Genomic DNA, 20,869 nt, shown 5'->3' on the forward strand with positions numbered 1-20,869 from the left:
CCTTTCCTTGGTCTCCTCTTCCCCTACACTCCCCCTGTCAAACTCCTGTTTGCTCTTCCTGTTAGCTCGCTCCCTGGGAATCTGGCTTACTTTTATAGCTCCTACTTGAGCTGGGCCAGCTGCTCTTCCCTGCTTCTGCTCAGCTCCAAGTCAGGAACCAGAATTTTGTGATATAGTTTTTTCCATTAATTCCTTGTGCTCTTTTTGTAATCCCTTCTTCATATATTTGTCCACATACACTTCCATCCTCTTCTTTTGGGTATCTTTTTCCTTATATAGATCTTCGTAAAATTCCTGAAAATTTTTAATTTTATCTTTCATCATATGACAATAATTCCCTTGCTTATTTTTCACTGATCCATTTTTAGCTTTTTCCTTTTGTGTGAGTTTAGCAAGCATTTTAGAATTCTTATTACTATTTTGAAAATATTCTCTTTTCATATAAATTAAATTTTTCTGTACTTCTTCTAAATTTATATTCTCTAATTCCTTTTTCTTTGCTTGTAATTCTATTAAGTTATGTTTATTTTTAGTTTGCCAATAATTTTTTTCCAGCTTTTTTATTTCTTTCTCTAATCTAACCTGCAATGCATCCTGTTGTCTTTTTAAGTTACACGTTTCCCTAATAAAATCCCCCTTGTCACAGCTTTCATGGTGTCCCAAACAATTGCCGTCCTTGTTCCTCCCTTTTCATTTATTTCCCAGTTTTCTGACAATTCCTCTTGCATTTTTTCAACCACTTTGGTGTGCTTAAATATCTTAGTATTCAATCTCCACCTTAACGCTTCTCTATAATCCTTACTAACTGTAAAATCTAAATTTACCAATGCATGGTCTCTTACTCTAATTACCCCTACTTCCATTCTGCATAGCTTAGTTACAAACTCTCTGGAAACAAAAATATAATCTATCCTAGAATATGTGTGATGGACTGGAGAGTAAAAAGTGAACCCAGGATCCGCCCCTCTAAGAACTCTCCAACTGTCAACAAAATCCTTTTCTTTAATTAATTTATTTAAAATAATAATATTGCTTCTCTTTTCTATATTTTCTATATTAGTGGGGTTTGACCTGTCTACTCTATTATCCATAACCATATTAAAATCTCCCGCCAAAACAACATATCCCTCCTTAAATTCTTCAATTTCTCTAAATACCTCTTCATAAAATTCTATTTGTTTATCATTTGGTGCATAAACGTTAATCAAAATATACATTTTTCCTTCAATTTGACCTTTAATCAAGAGACATCTACCATTCCCATCCTTTTTAATATTCTTTAAAGTAAATCCACTTCTTTTTGAAATCAAAATGGCCACTCCATTTTTTTTGAAGTCCCCAACGACTTTTCATAATAGACTGACCATTTCAGACGAATTTCATTTGTGCCATTGTTACATTGAAGCGTTTCCTGCAGGAATATAATGTCAGAGCCATCTCTATTTAATAATTATTCAATTCTCCTCCTTTTCACGACTGCCCCCAGACCCTTGACATTGAGCATTGAGATTCTTATCTTCTTATCCATACTTAATTCCTTGATATTATTTCCGATCCCTTGTGTACTGAGACGCAAATTTAGACACATAAAAACATAAACCCCCTTTCATACCCCTCCCTCCCATATCTTTCCCCCCCCCCATTAATTCCCCGTGAGTCTAACACTCCGGCCATTAATTATTAACCCTTGGGGGGGGGGGAAGTGAGCCAGGAATACAGAGCTAGCAAGGCTTCTAATTTGTTCATACTGCTTATCATCACAATGTTATCCAATTTACATCCCACCCCCTGCTGCGCCTCTTTCTTCACCATCCTCCTCCTTTGAGCCATCGCCGACGTCGTCTCGGGGACCCAGACCTACACTCTCAAGAAGCTCCAGGCCTTGCTGTAAAGAAAAAAACTTTATAGAATTTCTCCTTATATGAAAAGAGCAGAAAAACTGGGTACCCCCATGCATAAGATATCGCTCTTTTCTTCAGCTCCGCTGTTATAGGCTTGACGCTGCGCCTCCATTCCAAGGTTTGTTGGCATAGATCATTATAAAATTGCACTGGAACTCCTTGAAACTTCAGCTCTCCCAATGATCTCAGCTCCCTCATCAGCTGCTCTTTTTTGAAGTAATTTGAAAATTTCAGCAAGACGTCTCTTGGAGTTGAGCTGCTTCTGTAGCCTCCAACCCTGTGAACATGCTCCACTTCTTCTTCACCAATTTCCAGGGTTGGGACCAGTTCTTTAAACCAGTGTAGCAGGATCTTTCTGAGGGCCTCCCCTTTCTTCTCCACAAGATTACGAAGACAAAGAGACGATCTCCTGGTTTGATCTTCCAAAGATATCAATCTCTTCTCATGATCATCAAATTTAACCTCCTCCTCCTCCTGCATCTGCTTCACTTGCTTTCCCACCTGGTCTACTTCTGATTTAAGAGACTTTAATTGCTTATCATTCTTAGCCAACTCTGCAGCTAATTTATCCACACGCTTGTTTATTTTTCCAGCTTCCTCCTCAATTTTCGCAAAGATCGCATCTTTCACTCCTTTTAATAAAACTGTCATTTCGGCCATAGTCGCAGCCTGTGTATCTGGCTCCATGCCAACTTTGGCGGCCATTTTCGGTTCTCTTTGGCTCTGCTCGCTCTGCTCTTTATCTCCGTTCAAATCAGTTAACTTTTGGAGACAAGCGGCGGTGTTATTAGACGGGTGTTTTCTTTGCCACTTCGGCTTTACAATTTATTTATTTATTTATTGTGACATAAATTGGCTTTATCTTTCCTTTATTTACGGGCTGCCCTTAGTTTCGCTTTCGACAAGCACAATTGCCGTGACGCATCTGAGCACACCGGCGGGGGATTATTGCCATAATTAAACAGTAATTACCGAAATGGGGCTATCGTCATCAATCACTCTCTCCTGACGCTGGCATTCTTCCAACAAAGTTTTCCTTTCAAGATAACGTGCTCCGTCAGGGACAGTGCTCCAAGAACTCCACTTCTCCAAGCCCCCGCTTTTCTACAGCCTAATTGTCCATTACACGTAGCAAAATAGTTTATTCTTTTCCTCCCACCTTAAGCCCAGAGCTTCCCATTGCTTTCTTCGCCACTCTCAGCCCGTTTGCTTTAGATGATAAGATTATTAGGACTCACCATCCTGGAGCAAAGATTTGCCCTACTGCTCCATCTTTTCGCTGTCCCCAACTTTTAAAATGCCGAGCTTCTCTGGAAAGCCCTGCGATGGCTTCGAGGTGGCTGCTGCCAGAACATATAGACAGCACCTAGGTCAGCATATTCATCCAGAATTGAATTCTGGATGAATAATGTTTGCCCTAGAAATAAAAAGCAGTTCTTTTAAAAAGCTGGAAGAAGTTTTTAATTGGTGCTGGATGATGATGATTGTGTTTCTTTTGTGGTTTTAATTCATTGTTTTTAGGTATGCTTTAATTAACATTTTATTTTTAATTTGGATTTTATTGTTAGCCACCCTGATCACCATTTTTGGTGGAAAGATGACATATAAATAAAATAAATTAAATTAAATTTAGGCAGGAAGGTCACCATGGCTTCCTTGGTTAGACTGTAACCTGAAAGGAGGGAAGGACAACCAGCAGCCAACCCTCTTTTCCTTGCAGTGGCTGAGTTGGACTCTCCCACAGAATCTCCCCTTGCCAATAATTAAATGAAACCGTCCCTATTTCCCTAGTCTCTAAGACATATCTTCGAGGTCCACTAAAGTAGAAGCAAAACCACTTCCTAAAATGCAAAGTTGGAAGATTCAGGGAGTGTAACCTCCTGGTTACGATTTCCTGTACCTCCAAATAATCTGACACACACACACACAACCGGGGGGGGGGGGGGAACTGCCCCATCCCACCCACCAGACAGAAAAATGGCCAGAGAGGACTACCCTGAAGTCTCCTTAAGGGACAACTTCCTTTTTTGTTACCCATTAGGGGGGGAAGTCTCTAATGTGTAATGTGGTCAGAGCTGCTGACAAAGGTAGGCCCCCGTCTTGACGACGGCAGGTCTGCCCTGCAAGGTCTTGTGCTCCCAAATTGGTGCTCCTTCCAGGCATCTGCACAGGAAGGAGCACCAATGCGGAGTTGCCACTGCCGCTGCCAGACCAAGCACCAAGGAGGGGGGAGGAACAGGGCAGCCGGCTCTCCTCCCTCTGGCTGCCCCGTTCCTCTCCCCCCACCTTTTTATTTTTATTTTTTTATCTGTAGATGTGAACCTTTGCATCTACAGATTTTTAAAAAATGGTGGGAGGGAGGTCAGAGGGAGGAGAGCCAGCTGCCCCGTTCCTCCCCTCTCCCCAGTGCTTGGCCTGGCAGCAGCGGCAGCCTCCTCCCGGCTGCCCCGTTCCTCTCCTCCCACCCCGTTTTTAATTTTTTTATTTACAGGGCAGCCCGACTTGGAGCTCCTTCCCAGTCCAGCCCAGCCCAGCCAATGGCGACCTATCAGGGGCGCCATTGGCTACGCAACCAAAAAAGACGGGGGAAGTACCCAACTTTTTTTATGTGGAGTTTCTGGGGTTTGCGCCCAGATGGCTTCACAATGGCGCCTGCGTCACGTAGATGGACCGGCCCCTTCTGCGAATCCACCCCAGAGCAAACCCTTGGTCACGACAATCCCTAGGAAGGAGGAACGTTCTGGCGGCAACGTCTGTTCACAAGGAGGGTGACAGGCACATGGAGGAGCAAGCAGGTGGAGGGACCTTACTTGCCGTGGTTGCTGGGCTGCCCCTAATATACCTGCACAGACCTGACAGCTGAATTAACTACTGACTCCCCGAGGAAGACGTCTTGAATGTATTGTGGGTAGCTCCCAATGCAGTTGAATAAAAGCTGGACAGAATGTTTGCAATTACATCAGATAATATATCCATATGGATACAATGTGTGATGTTTGGATGAATCCCAGAGGCCATGGTTACTAGCAACGCCTCTGATTCTAAAAAGTGAGAAATCTTAGCATTAAATACAATGGTATGTCACAAAAGGAAAACAGAATAAAAATATTTCCTGGATTATGTAGTGTTTCTACTTAAGAGGGTCACTATTTTTATTGCCCAATATTACAGAATCTCTCTCTCCTTCTAGGTTGCCCAAAATGCTGCTCTGTGTACTGAAGATCCCAATTTGGAAATGGAATTATTTGAAGCTTCAGGGGACATATTTTTTAATGGAGACCAGGAAAAGGAAAAAGCAGTGCCTTTCTACAGGGTTGGTATTCTGCTCTCGATTTTTCTAACCCTTTACCAGTCACTGCAAGTCATGTTGGTTTTGATGATACTGCAGTTGTGGTTTGCGTAGAATAAAATCCAATGCCTTTAACATGTGGAGTAATGATATAGGACCTTCCTTATAAAAACATATTTTTCAGTAATAGCCAAAATGGTCTTTTTGTACTTGCACTCATTTTAGGACAAGGCCCTGCCGCTCGCGACTAAGACAAGAAACAGCCGCGCTGAGCTCCGACTGGTCAACAAGCTGGTGGGAGCGCTGCTGACTCTGAAGGCCTACCAGGAGTGTCTGGGATATGCACAAGCCTCGTTAATGCTCAGTGTCAATTTAGGTAAAGAGAATAAATGGAAACCTGACTGTCAGGTGCCTAAAAGTCACTTGGGGCCAGATCAGATGTGCATATTTATATCTTTTTTTTATTTTTTTATTACATTTCTATACCACCCAATAGCCGGAGCTCTCTGGGCGGTTCACAAAAAAAATCACTTCATTTCTCACATCTTAAACCTGAAGACCCTCGACTGAGGGTGAGCGGGGAGTGGGGGATGACATGAGCCCCTGGCTTGCCTAGGCTTGTTCCTGTTATAAACCCTAATTTATTGGGACACACGAACACAGCCAATGCATGAATTGTTGAAAAGTGTTTTGAAGAGACCACTTGCAATTTCTGTTTATGGATTTTGATCCGTCATTGTTGTCCCCCAAAGGGGTGAAAGGCTTGCTACCCCGGCGCGTTAATATCTAATCAAATACACGAGGCTGGAGAACGCTCTTCATGGTTTTTACCTCCGATACTGCAGTACGGGGTGCTTTCCGATGATATGCAAAATGGAGGCACCCCAAACAAAGGAACCTCACAGTATATATATGCTTTGATTACACAGGGGGTGTTAGTTTCTTTCTAACCCTTTGATTGGTCAGGGCAGGGTTAGCAAGTTAAGGTGCACAATTTCAATGAGTTATAGGTTATATTCGATGCTCCATTGGTTGAAAGTTTTTCTCTTTGTCTGCTAGCACATGATGTCCACCATTAAGGAATGTTTGGCATGTGGCCACTTTTGGCAGAGGGGCATTTCTTAACCTTTTCCCTGGCACATTACATACTTTCACAAGATGAAATTCCCCCTGCAGCCAACATTTGCCAACAGCCAACAGCCAACATCAACCTATTCAGAGATTTCCTTTCCCCCATCTGAGCCTATCTACCTGCAGATGTCATCTTTGGGGGCCCTACTTTGTGTTCTCTTAGTTTGTGACATTAAAACACCATTTTAATGAGGCTTCCTCTGCAGCTGCCATGCTGTCGTGGGGGTGTTGTCTGCAGGAAGCAAGTGTACAATCTTCCTTCTCGAGCTATAGGTGCTTAGGTAAGGCCTGCCTGTCTGTGAAGGACTTGGGGCAGTGTCTTAGAATCATAGAATCATAGAATAGTAGAGTCGGAAGGGGCCTATAAGGCCATCGAGTCCAACCCCCTGCTCAGTGCAGGAATCCACCTTAAAGCATCCCTGGCAGATGGTTGCCCAGCTGCCTCTTGAATGCCTCTAGGGTGGGAGAGCCCACAACCTCCCTAGGTAACTGGTTCCATTGTCGTACTGCTCTAACAGTCAGGAAGTTTTTTCTGATGTCCAGCTGGAATCTGGCTTCCTGTAACTTGAGCATGTTATTCTGTGTCCTGCATGGCACTGGGTTGGTACCGTGTCCCTCAGAAGCCCTCAGGGCGCTTTCCCTCCCTGGAGTGGCATTGGGTAATCCCAATGCCGAGGAGGGAGTGTGGGCTTTACTGGAGCCGCCCCCACCCTCTTCCTGGTGGAAGGTGACCAGTCGCAGCTCGCCTTCCACTGGCCACGCCTCTGCAGCAACTCCAGAGCGAGGTGAGGGGTGCCTTGATGCCGTCTTGCACGTCCTTGCCTCGCTCCGGAGAAAAAAGTCAGGCTAAGTCCACGACATTTTCTCCGCAGCTTTGGCGGAAAGCCCTGGGGTGGGTGTGCATGTAAGTGTTTAGAGAGCCCCTTGGGCTAGGTGGCTGGATGGCCTTGCAGAGGCCTGGCTCTTTATATTGCCCCCTGGTTCTTTTTTCTGTACTGTTTTTGTAGCAGTTTACAATTCATGTGTGCAAGTTGACACCTGATATTGCAGTCAGTAGGTGATGAACTTGCATGTGTGAGCGAGCTAAGAGATTTCTGTGTAAGGCTTTCATGACCCATAAAGTCAACACAGTCTTCATTCCTTTTCAATGGAGCACAGCAGATACATGCTACAACAGGATTAAAGGACCTAAGCCCAGTTGAGCAATCCTTAAATGACACTGTGCTATGAATTTAGTGCTCACCCAGCTTTGAAAAATTATCGTGTTATTTTTTACTTAGCATTTTTATAGTCATCTCTATAAATAAAAGTTCTCAGAGCAGCTTATAATTCAGTTACGACACTACAATATGATGCAGGCAAAGACCATTTTATTTAAGAAGGCCTTTAGTCTGTAAGTGGGCCTGTTGGCATTCCAGAGCCAGGGTGTCCCCCGTAAAAAAGCCTTCTTATCAGCAGCCCCTCGCCACCCCTGACCTGGTGGGGACAGCCAGTGAAGGGCCTCTGAGGAAGATCCCAGGGCCTGGATAGGTAGGCACATATTGGGAGAAGGGATCATCCCAAGCAGGGCCGGGCAAAGCTGGTAATTGGTCTGGGCCAGATGGGAAATGTAGGCCCCATTTCAAACTGCTCATTAAATATTACTAGATATCACTCTTGCTATCCAGCATTCATATTCTGCTTAATTTTATCTCCCACTTTTGCCTCTGGGGAATGCATTTTATGAAGTCTATTAGGAACTGAATCGCTTGATCTAGCCTTTTGTGATTGCTCTCAGCCACATTCATGTGCTTTTGTCTCATCTCTGCTGGAGATGGGGGGGTGAAGACACCTTGGCTTTTTGGCTGACTCAAAATGGAGTCAGTATTGCTCACTCACAGGAGAGCTACTTTGTAACAAATCTTTACCAAAGGGTCCCCCTTTGCCTCTACTCTACTGGGGGGACTCGGAGTAGCCTCCCTAAAAATTGTAGGCCCATGCCAACTGGCCCCACTGCCCGCACCCCCTCTGCCCAGCCCTGATCCCAAGTTCCATCTTTTAGGGCTGAATCAACTTGGTACAAGATGTGTAAAGGAGACAAGTCTGGCTTGACTTAAGGAGCTTCATGCAGCTGATGAAACTGAGAGAATTAGATTGACCAACCCCCTCTTTTCGTTCCTGGTAGCAGTTTCCATTAGGGAAACCTTCAGAGGCAGGAGGAAGAAATTCAAGATTTGAAGTGGTTTATTTTTGCTTGAAGTATCAAGGGGGCTTTAAATAGTTTTTTGGTTTTTTTTACAGTATAAAAGACAAGCCATGGCTCCATTAAAGTGTGTGGCAGCCAAGCTTCTGCCTTGCACACAAATTAAAGCCTTGAAGGCCCTGTAAAGGAAGCATGCCCCAGCAAAGCTAGCTTTTCCACTGGATTTTGCACAGATCCCCAGAACAAACGCACACAGCTCCAATTTAGAGGGTTATGACCAAATTAATTTCAGGATAAGTGGTAGGTTACATGGGATTAGCATAGTAAAACTCTAAAACTATAAAACATACATGCATATGAGAACCCAGAAGAAGCAAGTCAGAAACTAAGTTGCAGCTCATACATCACCAGCCTTGAAATCACCCAGCTCAGACCAACCCCCCTTCCCAAGAATAGCCTTTATAGTTTCTTTTTCCCTCGCTCCTTCCCCCCTCCCTTCGGCTTTCCCTACGAAGATCTTTCACACCTCCGCTTGAGATGTAAATTTTCTCTCAAGGCCGGCCGGGCCTTGCCCCAAGCGGTTCCAGGATGTGCCAGAACGCCCCCATGCAGCTGGCCACTTATCGCCCAGTTCCTAGGACCATAATGATAAAATTTAACATATTAAAAAAGAACCATTCCCAGTAACATTAACCCTTCCTTACACCTTCCACCTTAAGATGGAATTTCTAAAAAATTCCATCTAACCCAACACCATTTTTATTATTTACACATTGACCCCTCTTCCTTTGTTCACTTTTTTGTGCCCACGCAGGGGCAGGGATTTTCTTTCCCGATCCCCTTCCTCCCCCTCTCGGCTGAAGCTCCGGGATAGCCCATCTGCCACCACATTTTCTTTTCCCTTTATGTGGGAAATGGTAAAATCAAAGTCCTGCAGTGCCAAACTCCAACTCAGCAGCTTTTGATTGGTATTTTTGACCCGAGCCAGCCAACACAAAGGGGAATGATCGGTTTGAATGAAACGGCCGCCCCCACAAATACGGGCGCAACTTTCCAACTGCCCAAACAATAGCCAAGCACTCTTTCTCCTGGAGCTGTGGCTCCCTGATCCTGAGACATCCTTTGGCTGGCCTACTCAACCTTGCTTAGCCTGGGTTCAAACTTATGCTTCACCACTCTCCCTTTCCTACCAGCGTTTTGTTCCTCCGGATCTGTGTCGAATCCCAGCGCTGCCCACCATGTAAACGAAGCACGCCCCAGCAAAGCTGGCTTTTCCACTGGATTTTGCACAGATCCCCAGAACAAACGCACACAGCTCCAATTTAGAGGGTTATGACCAAATTAATTTCAGGATAAGTGGTAGGTTACATGGGATTAGCATAGTAAAACTCTAAAACTATAAAACATACATGCATATGAGAACCCAGAAGAAGCAAGTCAGAAACTAAGTTGCAGCTCATACATCACCAGCCTTGAAATCACCCAGCTCAGACCAACCCCCCTTCCCAAGAATAGCCTTTATAGTTTCTTTTTCCCTCGCTCCTTCCCCCCTCCCTTCGGCTTTCCCTACGAAGATCTTTCACACCTCCGCTTGAGATGTAAATTTTCTCTCAAGGCCGGCCGGGCCTTGCCCCAAGCAGTTCCAGGATGTGCCAGAACGCCCCCATGTAGCTGGCCGCTTATCGCCCAGTTCCTAGGACCATAATGATAAAATTTAACATATTAAAAAAGAACCATTCCCAGTAACATTAACCCTTCCTTACAGGCCCCTGGGAAAAAACACCATGTGATGACATACTTTCATCCCCAGGGACATTCTGGGGTGGGGTGGGGGGGAAGATGGCTGCCCTGTGGGAATGATGGTACGTCATCATGTAGCCACACTTTCCAGGGACCTGTATTTATTTTGTTGTTGTTGTTTATTCGTTCAGTCGTTTCCAACTCTTTGTTACTTCATGGACCAGCCCACGCCAGAGCTTTCTGTCGGCTATCGCCAGCCCTAGCTCCCCCAAGGTCAAGTCTGTCACCTCCAGAATATCATCCCTCCATCTTGACCTTGGTCGGCCCCTCTTCCTTTTGCCTTCCACTTTCCCTAGCATCAGCCTCTTCTCCAGGGTCTCCGGTCTTCTCATTATGTGGCCAAAGTACTTCAGTTTTGCCTTTAATACCATTCCCTCAAGTGAGCAGTCTGGCTTTATTTCCTGGAGTATGGACTGGTTTGATCTTCTTGCAGTCCAAGGCACTCTCAGAATTTTCCTCCAACACCACAGTTCAAAAGCATCTATCTTCCTTCGCTCAGCTTTCCTTATGGTCCAGCTCTCGCAGCCATAGGTTACTACGGGAAATACCATTGCTTTAACTATGCGGACCTTTGTTGTCAGTGTGGTGTCTCTGCTCTTAACTATTTGATCAAGATTTGTCATTGCTCTCCTCCCAAGAAGTAAACGTCTTCTGATTTCCTGGCTGCAGTCAGCGTCTGCAGTAATCTTTGCGCCCAGAAATACAGTCTGTCACTGCCTCCACGTTTTCTCCCTCTATTTGCCAGTTATCAATCAAGCTGGTTGCCATAATCTTGTTGTTGTTTTTTTGTTGTTGTTTTTTTGGAGGTTTAACTGCATATACCTCTCCACATCTAAACAGATTCCAGAGCAGTGAACAATTAAAGATGAAAAGAATGAAACACCATATTAAAAGTTTTGTAAAAAAAAAAAATGCCAGTAAAAAGTATGGCTGGTCAATCGAGGAAGGCTTGTTGAAATAAAGGTTTCTTCAGAAGTTGCTAAGAACAGCACAGTGCTGGTGCCTGCCTGACCTCCAGTGGCAGGGAGTTCCACCTTGAAAGCTCTATTCTGGGTAGACTCCAACTGGGCCATAGGTCCATTCAGACCTACCAGGAGAATCCTATCGGATGGCCTCAGTGACGGGCAGGTTGAGAAGGGAGAAGATGTGCTCTCAAGCATTTGAGGTTCCAATTTCAAAGTGTACGGCAGCCAGGCTGCTGCTGTGCACACAACAAAGCCACAGTTCACCGTTTAAACTTTAGAAAGAAGGATACAATTATTCTAAAAGTCCTAGAGCACCTCCTTGATTCTGTAAGTTTAGATTCACCCACCCACCTGAACATCTGTGCCCAATCTTTGGGATTATTTCCCCCTGTGGCGGAACCCAAAACCACGGGTTCCTGTGTGGTTCGCTGAGTGGTGGTCAAAGACTCTCAAGACACAATTTCTCTCTCCTTAGAAGGTTTATTACGAGCAGCGCTGCAAGGTGGCAGTCTGAGGAAACTGCCCAATAATTTCAGGAAATGTCAACATATTTATAGAGTCAGTTCCCCTTAGATACCATGGCAGAACTTTCTCACCAATCATAATACAGTTCTGAAAATGCAACAACCAATAAGAAGCTAAGCATTTAGGCATGTACAGAGTATGAGTGCTTCTCTGACTAGAAGATATCACAGTTACAGAAAAACATCTCTATCTGTTATTTTCTTGGTTATCTTTCCTTGCAGGCATCCTCCACCCTCTGACTGCCGGGGTGGACAACGCCTATGTTGTCACATAGTTTCTGCATGAACTTAACTCTAAAAGCAAAAGCAATTGCAGCATTAAAAACAAGGTTTAAAGGAACAGGAAGCCATGAACTTTATGAACTATAGCTAAGGATGATAGGCCATTTTCTCATACCTATGGGCATAGCAAAAGAACCAGCTAAAATTCCGCAACAGATTCCCTCCTGATGGTCGTTGCTTTGCCCATAGCCATAAAACCATTCTCTATTAAAGCTCTAATCTTCACTCTTTTGTTCTTTGCTTAATAATGCAACTGAATACCTTTTTTTTCTTTTTTTACCTGCTCAAGTCATGGGATGCTTTTGAGACTCTTTTTTGGATTGCAATGCAAGGCAGGGCTTGTATAATAAGAAATAACACACACTCAAATTTCATTTTTACAATTCAGAGAACTATAGAGGTTAAAAACACACAAAGTAGTTGTAACGGCGTTGTCTTAATATCTTCTCTTCACTGAATGTCTCTTAGAGCATCCAGATTTCGTTGGAGGGTTATTATGCCTCGTTAACTCTGAAACTCTTGACTTGAGGTTAAAAGGACAGCTGATCTTGCTGACTGACCAGATGTCGTTCCGTGGAGGGGAGTTCCTGCTCTTCAGCCTCAACTCGCTCTCTCCACTGGACACTTGGTCGCTTAGCATGTACAGGGGGCTCTCTTGGCTTCCTCCTGACAGCTTCTTTCATCCTTTAACATCTCAATCAGGTCTGAGTAACTTTCTAGTGCAACTGGATCATCTGGATCATCCATCTGGCATCCTGGATTTAGCTTTTTCACATGGGCTGCATGTATCCAGGTGTGTGTGGTCAGCAACACAATACACTGCATCTCTTGGTTGGAAATGATGACATGGAACATCAGCTGGAATCAGTTGCTTGTTTCTCATTTTTCTTTGGAGTTGAACTAATAGTCTGTGTAAGTGTAGAACATAACAGATTATTTCCTCACTGCTCTCAGTGAGGGGAAAAATGGTTTTGGCAGAGACAGTCCAACAGCCATAAGCTTCCCAAATACAATCTTATGTTGTGTGAGTCTATGTTTTCTGTTGGGGCTGTTTCTCAAGTTCATTAATACCAAAGGAATTTCACTTAATTCTTAGTATAGTCTGAATCTACCCTTAAAGGTACGCTAAATCTGGGCACCACTTCTCTTAGTAAGCATTTAATTGTGGATTTTTCTGTTGCATATTATACAGGAAAACTTTCTACCCATCTACTGAAAATGCACACAACAGTAAAACAGTATTTAAATCTTATTGCGTTAGTAAATTCAATCAAGTCAATCTGCAATATTGAAATGGACTATAAACTCACGGGTGTGTGCAGATAGTTTAAGTATGTTAGTGTCTTAACTAAATCTCAAGATGCAATTAGTTTGTCATTATAAAATACCCATACGTTATTTTTCTCAAGTTTTTATTATTATTATTTTCCTCTTAAGATTCTTTTCTTTAAGTTGCATGATTCTTTTTCCTACGTTGGAATAGTATCCTGGGAAAAGAGTGTTCTCTTTAGTGTTGGATTTGCAAGATTGCTTCAAACAACTTTGCAGCTAAAGGGCTATTTGCTATAGGCCCTCCTGCGGCTGTCATAAAGCCTCTATATTCTTAGATTTGCTCAACTGCATGCCCGCCCATAGCATCCCATCTCCACCTCCCAAATCTGGAGAAACTCCATAGTGTGTGTGGATATTTGTATCAGCCCTAGTTTCCACCTTGCAATTACCCGTACCTTTAACCAAACTAGTAGTGTGGTACGGAAAGGGTGGGGTCTTTTAAATGTAAAAAGGGAAGTCTATGTACTTGTCTGTGTATGTGATATTGATACCTCTCTGTATTATAATGTGCAACTGACCAGTTTAAAAGAGCTCCCTTCTCTTGTCCTAAATCCATGGCTTCATCATGCCCCAAAAAGGGTGTGTGTGCGTTTACTTCACAAATGTGTTTTTTGAATCCTGTGGTGGGGCCAATCAACTGTGTTGGTGGTGAGGGAGAAGTTTCTGGCTGGTGGAGAAAGAGTTAAGTGCGCAAGTGCATACACACACACACACACACACACACACTTAAGCTACAAAACACTCCTTTCTGAGCTACTTTGTGAGAGAGAACAGGGTCGTCAACCTATTATTAACTTATGTGGCTGAATATGTCCCTTGTGTTTTAAGGAGATATTGAAGTTCTAGCATGTGTGAATCAGGCCTTATTCCTCTATATATTCTCATAAAAATACTGTATTGTTTCAGTCTTTTGTATCTTAGATCTCCATGCATATTCTCTTGCTTACCTTATTAGGGAATCAATTAAATGAAAGAATAGCGTATCATCGACTAGCCGTTATCCACCATCATTTAGGTCAGTGTGAACTTACTGAACACTTCTTCTTGAAAGCCTTGTCCCTCTGTCCCTCACCTCTGGAGTTTGATGAGGAAGCCCTATACTATGTAAGAGTGTACCTTCTTCTTGGAGACATTACTTTCTATGATCTAAAGGTAAGACACCTGGATGGAATTGATATCTAAATATGGGATATATTTTAGCTTCATGTGGCTTTGAAGAATATACTTGAGGAAAAAGACACAGATTTATAACAGATAGTTATATTCTGTTATTACATAAGTGGGTGGGTGGTTTCCCATTATCCTAAGTTAAAAGTGGCTTCCAAGGTGCTGTCTTAAAAATGTTTTGTTTGTTTGCATGAAATGATTCAGACTATTGTATTCACTATCTAGGCATGGGTGGAGAAGCAGTGGCCCTCCAGAGGATTTTGGACTACAACTCCCACCATCCCTTGATTATTTGTATTGCTGGATAGGCTGATGGAAGTTGGAGTTCAATAAAATCTGTAGAGAATCCGGTTCTCCATCCATGATTGGTTGGATAAAAATTTTCTGTAGGCATCTCCCTAGTGACTGCTGCCTCTCTTCCACCCTCAGATCCCCTTGTCATTTCTTTGCAAGGACTTGTGTATTGACTGAAACATATGAGGGAGCTGCTGGTCAAAAGTAGACATGTTGGGGCTCTGAGACCACAGACCTCCTGTATTTAGATTCAAATTTGAAGAATAGCTTTTTTAAAAGAGAAGTGATGTTTCCAGGTGCAGAAAGCAGAATATGGAAGCAGAAGCCCTGGTAAAGTTGTGGAAGAAACAACCTGGGGCTACACGAAGGGTTTGCTCCAGGGTGGCTTCACAGTAGTGGCAGGTCATCTACATGACGCAGCTGCCATTGTGAAGCCATCTGGGGGCAAACCTTGGAAGCTCCACTCCCAAAAAGTTGGGGACTTACCCCGACTTTTTTGGCAGCAGAGCGTTGGTGCCCCGATTGGTTGCTGTGGGCAGCCCCGCACCTAAAAAAGTTTAAAAAGGGGCAAATACAGGTAATAAAAATAAAAATTGGGGGGGGATGAATGGGCAGCCAGAGAGAAGAGAGATGGTTCGACCCAAGTCCCTGCTCCCTTGCGTCCTCCTCTGGCTGCCTCGTTCTTCCCCCCACTTTTTAAAATTTTTATTATCTGTATTGGCGCAGATACATACAATAAAATAAAAAAGTGGGGGAGGAATTGCCTTTAAAGACCAGGAAAGTTCGCACTTGCATTCCTTCCCATGCAGATGCCGGGAAGGAACGCAATTGTAGGAGCCAGGCGTCGAGGTGTAGAGAAGCCCAAAGTGGGGGTGGAGGCAGGGAGAGGAAGATGTTGGATACGCCTGGTTTTAGGCATGTTTGTTTTTGTTTCAAGATAAAAGGCAATGTTTTTGTAATGCTGAGTTTAAGAGATAGTTCATACTTTCACAGAGCAGCCTAAGTACACTGGTGTTTGGCCAGCAATTGCTGCAGTGAAAGCATAAAGTATAAAAGAAAATGCTTTTCACTATACTCACAGGGAGACATGTCAGGGAAATGTAGAAAGTTTCAAGTATCTGAACCTGTTTTCCCCCTGTCTTGACAGTATTCTTCTGCTTGCTTTTAATATTTCAAGGCAAAGTTAATACAAAGTTATTGAAGGCTACAACAACATATCCTCTTCCAGAATATTAATGTCTGCAGAGTCCCGTGTTTAAATCCAAATGTCTTCTTATTTCACCTTTCTATAGCGCTGCTGCCTGCAAGCAGCGACAGTCATTTTTCGTTATTATTAACTATTCATACTACACAATTGCACAGTGCCTTGTATCTTGCTTTACTGTTTCAGGATCCTTTTGATGCTGCTGGCTACTATAATTTGGCCCTTGCAGCTGCCATGGACTTGAGGAATAAAAAGGCTCAACTGAAGATTTACACAAGACTTGCAATAATCTACCACAACTTCCTCGTGGACCGAGAGATGTCTCTCTACTTCTATCAAAAGGCAAGAGCCTTTGCAACGGAGCTTAATATTCGTAGAATAAATCTATGCCCTGATCAGTCTATGAGGGCAACAAGGGCCCCTGTGAATAATAATATCATGTAAGAATAGCACCGGGGCATCCAATGCTGGTGAGATTTGCTTCTGTTTGGCCCTGCTTCAACAAGCCCTTTCGTATATGGTAGATTTCGAAATGGTAGATGATCCATACGGCACCTGAGCGCTCCCCTGCTCTGAGGCAAAGAAACATGGATCTGTGTGCCCCCAATGTTTAGCCACAGGAGCTCCAGTGAAATTTGGGCAAAATGTTGTTATAGAGCTATGTCAACCATCTGTCTTCATCATACAGTTACGGAACTGTTTAACTGTTGAAAACAGAGGAAAGGTAAAACATGATTAAATGCAGGAATTAACTGGAATAATAAACATGGTGATTGATTAAGTTTAAAATTGTCTCATGCTCTAATACAAATTAATACAAATGTTCTAGGACTTGTTTGGGAAATACTTGCTCACAAGTAGGGCTGTGCATTCCTGCCATGCAGCCTGTGGCTGATGGGGCTGAAGAAATAAAGGCTGGCATCGAACACGGGCATCCATGCTCTAATTTCATGTGCAGAATTGAATTATACTTTAAAAAAAAAAATTAAAAGTGAAACCAGTCTGCAAGCAAGTCAGTGGAACAGGAGATGTGTATGAATGTAATTGAGTGTGGGATTTGGCCTGGAAGGAGGTCACACTCGGGGCTGCTGTATACAAGTGACAAACTAAAAGGGGAAGAACAAACTGTCCAGTATTATCCTTATATTGCAGATGGGATAAAAAGTAATGACGAACTCCTCTCTCAAGGCGACCTGCAATTTGCTTTGGAAATTGCATTAGCAGCACATTAAAAAAATCAACAGGGGGGAAAAACACTGAACAGGCAATAACTAGTGTTTCTTGTACATTTGCAGTTATAAACTACACCTGAAAATTCCAGAACAGCAAAGATTGCCCAGGTTCCCACATTCAGTCCCCAGGTAGGGCTAGGAAAGAGCCCTGCCTAAAACCCTGGACAGCTGCTGTTGCCAGTCAGCATTGGAAATGCTGGGCTAGGCAGGCCAGGGGTCTGACTCCGCACAAGGCCTCGTCCCTGTGCACATGCCCATTTTGTTGGGGTTGACATATTTTAGGTCAGATGTTTTATCAAGAGAACTTCCACTTGTTTAATGTCTCTTTACCTCAGCAATAAGGAGGAAATAGTACTTACCAACTTCACAAGGCTGTTGTAACAATGATTGAGTTAATGCATGTGAAGTGCTTGAAAGCAGTAAAAAAAAAGGGGGGGGAGTACTATATAGATAATACCAAGAAGTACTAAGTGTCCCAGACCAAAGGGCTTGGTGGTAAGAGGTACTTGGTGGTAAGTCATCGAAGTGGAAACTTCAAGAGTTTGGGCTTTCTAGGTAGGAAAAGAAGTATGTAAAGAGAATATAAAAGAAAAAAAATCAATGACCAAAGGGCTCCTTTAGATGGGGAGAAATCACATTTCCTTACCATGGCTCTGCTTCCTGCTTCTCTTCTGCATTTGCAACGAGCTGAAATTACTGCTAAAACTGGGAAATGGAGCGGGAGACGTGCAGGAGGCTGACAATGTTGTCAAACTGACCCATGAACATCAGTCAGTGGCCAGTCACGAGGGTGCTATGAAGTGCTCGTTTAAAGAAGCCCAATGACTCCAGCTCCCAGTAATTGATAGGAAACCTGTTTTCAATAAACTAAAGAGAATGTCCTTTCTTACTATCTACAGTCAGTGTATGGAATCCATGGTTGAGTTTCTGAGCCTTGTTGCCAAAGTCTCCTAAAGCCCAGCCCCAGGAAAAGGCAAAAGAAAGGTGCTTTGGACTTTGCTTCCCAAAGCCCAGAAACCCAGAACTTAACAAAACCCTTTTCAAAAATTCTAAAATCACAAGCATTAGCTTTGTAATCACGTGTTCTTTCACTTTATTTATTTATTTATTTACTTTAGTGAGAAATTCCTTTTAAATCAACAGATGTCCAAATCTAAAAAGAGAGTTTATTTAGGGGGGAAACAAAAACAAAGAAAAGGCAAATATCACACACATATACAGCATTCCAAAGAAAAGCAAAAAGTCAGTGTAACTTCATCACATTTACCTACCTGGGTAGAGTTTTTGGCCTCAGAGGTTTTGCCCTCAGACTTTGCCCTTATGCAAATCCAGGGTATGGCCACACTTGGAATACTCTGTAGAATTCCGGCAACCACACTTAAAAACCAACAAAACCAACAAACAAACACACAAAAAGGATATGGTAGAATTAGGAAAAGGGCAGAAAAGGACAACAAAAAGGATCAAGGGTCTGGAGCAGCTCAGGAGAAAAAAAAGTTTCAACTCTTTGGGGCTTTTTAGGTTTGGAAAGCGGCATGGCGTGGAGAAAGCAGACAGGGAGGCATTTGCCCCCTCTCCTAAAACAGGAGAACGCAACAGGGCCATTCCATGAAGCTAATTTTGGGAGAGTCAGGGCAGTTAAAAGGAAGGTCTTCTTTACACGCTAAATTATGGAATTCAGTTCCACAAGATGTTGTGATGAAAACCAATTGTGGACGGCTGTAAAGGGGGACTGAACACATTCCTGGAGAAGATGACCATCAGTGGCTTCTAGCCCCACAGGCAGCTGGTTGGCCAGTATGTGAGTAGAATGCTGGACCGTATGGATCTTGGTCTGATCCAGCACAGCTCTTCACATGTTCTTTTGTAAAAGTTACAGGTGTGAGTCAAAGGGTCATAAGCTTCAGGAAAACCAGACATCAACACAGGCTTGGTACAAAGTCCACCTCAGGCAGGGGCAGGTGAATAGGCACAGCAGCAGCCTTCCACGCAGTAGGTCCCCAGGCCAACTCGGATATTCCACAAGAAGGGTAAGAGATAGCAGAAGGCTGCACCTCTTGATAATGCATGTCACAAGGGATAACACTGAGGAAGAACAAGGTTTCTTCACCCAGTTGCTGACACTCTGTCTAACCTACCTAATGTGGTAGTTGTGGGTCCCCCTCCCCCATGACATCTTCTCCAAATGCTCGGGCAATCAGCCCGCATAGGCAGTACAGCCCTCTGCGCTGTTGAGCAACAGAATCACACATATCGGCCATTAGGCTGACCATTTGACTTTTTGGAAACCAAAAAGGAGGACAATATGGCCGCCCCCATGGGGAAATGTCCAGCACCAAGGGGGGGGTGCCCACCCGAACATAGCCTTGGTCACATGGCTGATTTGATAGCACACAATTAAGATTTAGGGTGGATTCCTGCATTGAGCAGGGGGTTGGACTCGATGGCCTTGTAGGCCCTTTCCAACTCTACTATTCTATGATAAGATAAACCTGTTCTACATAACACCTTAATATTAAAACCACTGAAATAAAGAACAAGTGAGACATTCAATGTATCTGAAATTAACTTTACTCACTCCTACTTTTGTAACTTTTGCTGTACTTTGAAACTTTTGCTATACTCTGTGTGATAGTCTCCCCTTCCCTCAAATGTTTTTTCTGACTGCAAATCCTTCACTGGATGACCATAGTCTCACCTTTCCTAACATTTAACATTCTTTTCTCTTTCCTTACTCTCAGATTCAGCATGCTGCTACCATACTGTTATTACACCTCTGGTTCATTAGCCATGTAAACAAGACCCTGATCAGACCACTGTCTCACCTTTCCAAACATTTAACAGTCTTTCCCCATCAACTTTCTCATATCCATACTCACAGATTCAGCATACTGCTACCACTGAACAAATGAAGCAGTTGACAAGTGCAGTCACTTCTCACTAGCACCTCTTAGCTTGGTTCAGTTTCTGGTTTATCAGTTGGAAACTAATCTAAAAATTTGTCATTATAGCTCTTGTTCATTAGCCATGTAAACAAGACCATGGTTAGTAGCAATACAAAGAAAGGCCAGAACAGATGCCCATTATCATAATACTAGACAAGGATCTTTCCCTCCTTTTATCCAAATATTTCCTGAGTTTACACTGCCTCAGTGTGCAGAGAACAGAAATCCCAATCAGGGTCCCAAAGAAACCTCAAAAGAAACTATACCTTTAGGCTTCATGTCTGCAGGTTTAGGGGGCCAGGAAAAGGGCCCTCAAGAATCCAGTGACCACTATGTGATAAGGGTTTGCAACTGACTCAGCACCCATCCCCAGTGCAGTATGGTATACTGTATAGTCCCCCACTTGGCCATGGAACTCACTGGGTGACTTTGGGCCAGTTAGAGAAGAGGAAGCTGACCCAGCTGGACTAGAAGCTACATAAGGATGCCAGTTCCCAGAAAGCGAGTGATCAGAGGGGATGTAATGGAGGAGGAGACCCAGGCAAGGAGGAGAGAGGAGGAGAGTAAATCCAGGGGGTTGACTATTCAGAGATGCCTGTGCTCATCATGTGCTCTTGAGTG

General features: G+C 43.5%; 1 protein-coding gene across 5 annotated transcripts in view; it reads left to right on the forward strand.

Moving 5' to 3' along the window:
• The window catches only part of SH3TC1 (SH3 domain and tetratricopeptide repeats 1), a 65,107-nt gene extending 48,059 nt beyond the window's left edge, over positions 1 to 17,048 (forward strand). For all 5 annotated transcript variants that reach the window (XM_063135754.1, XM_063135757.1, XM_063135758.1 and 2 more), the window contains 4 exons: positions 5,092 to 5,214; positions 5,416 to 5,566; positions 14,362 to 14,558; positions 16,258 to 17,048. In XM_063135754.1, coding sequence (XP_062991824.1) covers positions 5,092 to 5,214; positions 5,416 to 5,566; positions 14,362 to 14,558; positions 16,258 to 16,515 — 729 coding nt within the window. In that variant the 3' untranslated portion in view covers positions 16,516 to 17,048. The remainder of the gene's footprint in view (positions 1 to 5,091; positions 5,215 to 5,415; positions 5,567 to 14,361; positions 14,559 to 16,257) is intronic.
• The last annotated feature ends 3,821 nt before the right edge of the window (positions 17,049 to 20,869 follow it).

Source organism: Elgaria multicarinata, chromosome 10, assembly GCF_023053635.1.
Source record: "Elgaria multicarinata webbii isolate HBS135686 ecotype San Diego chromosome 10, rElgMul1.1.pri, whole genome shotgun sequence".
Classification (NCBI taxonomy): Eukaryota; Metazoa; Chordata; class Lepidosauria; order Squamata; family Anguidae; genus Elgaria; species Elgaria multicarinata.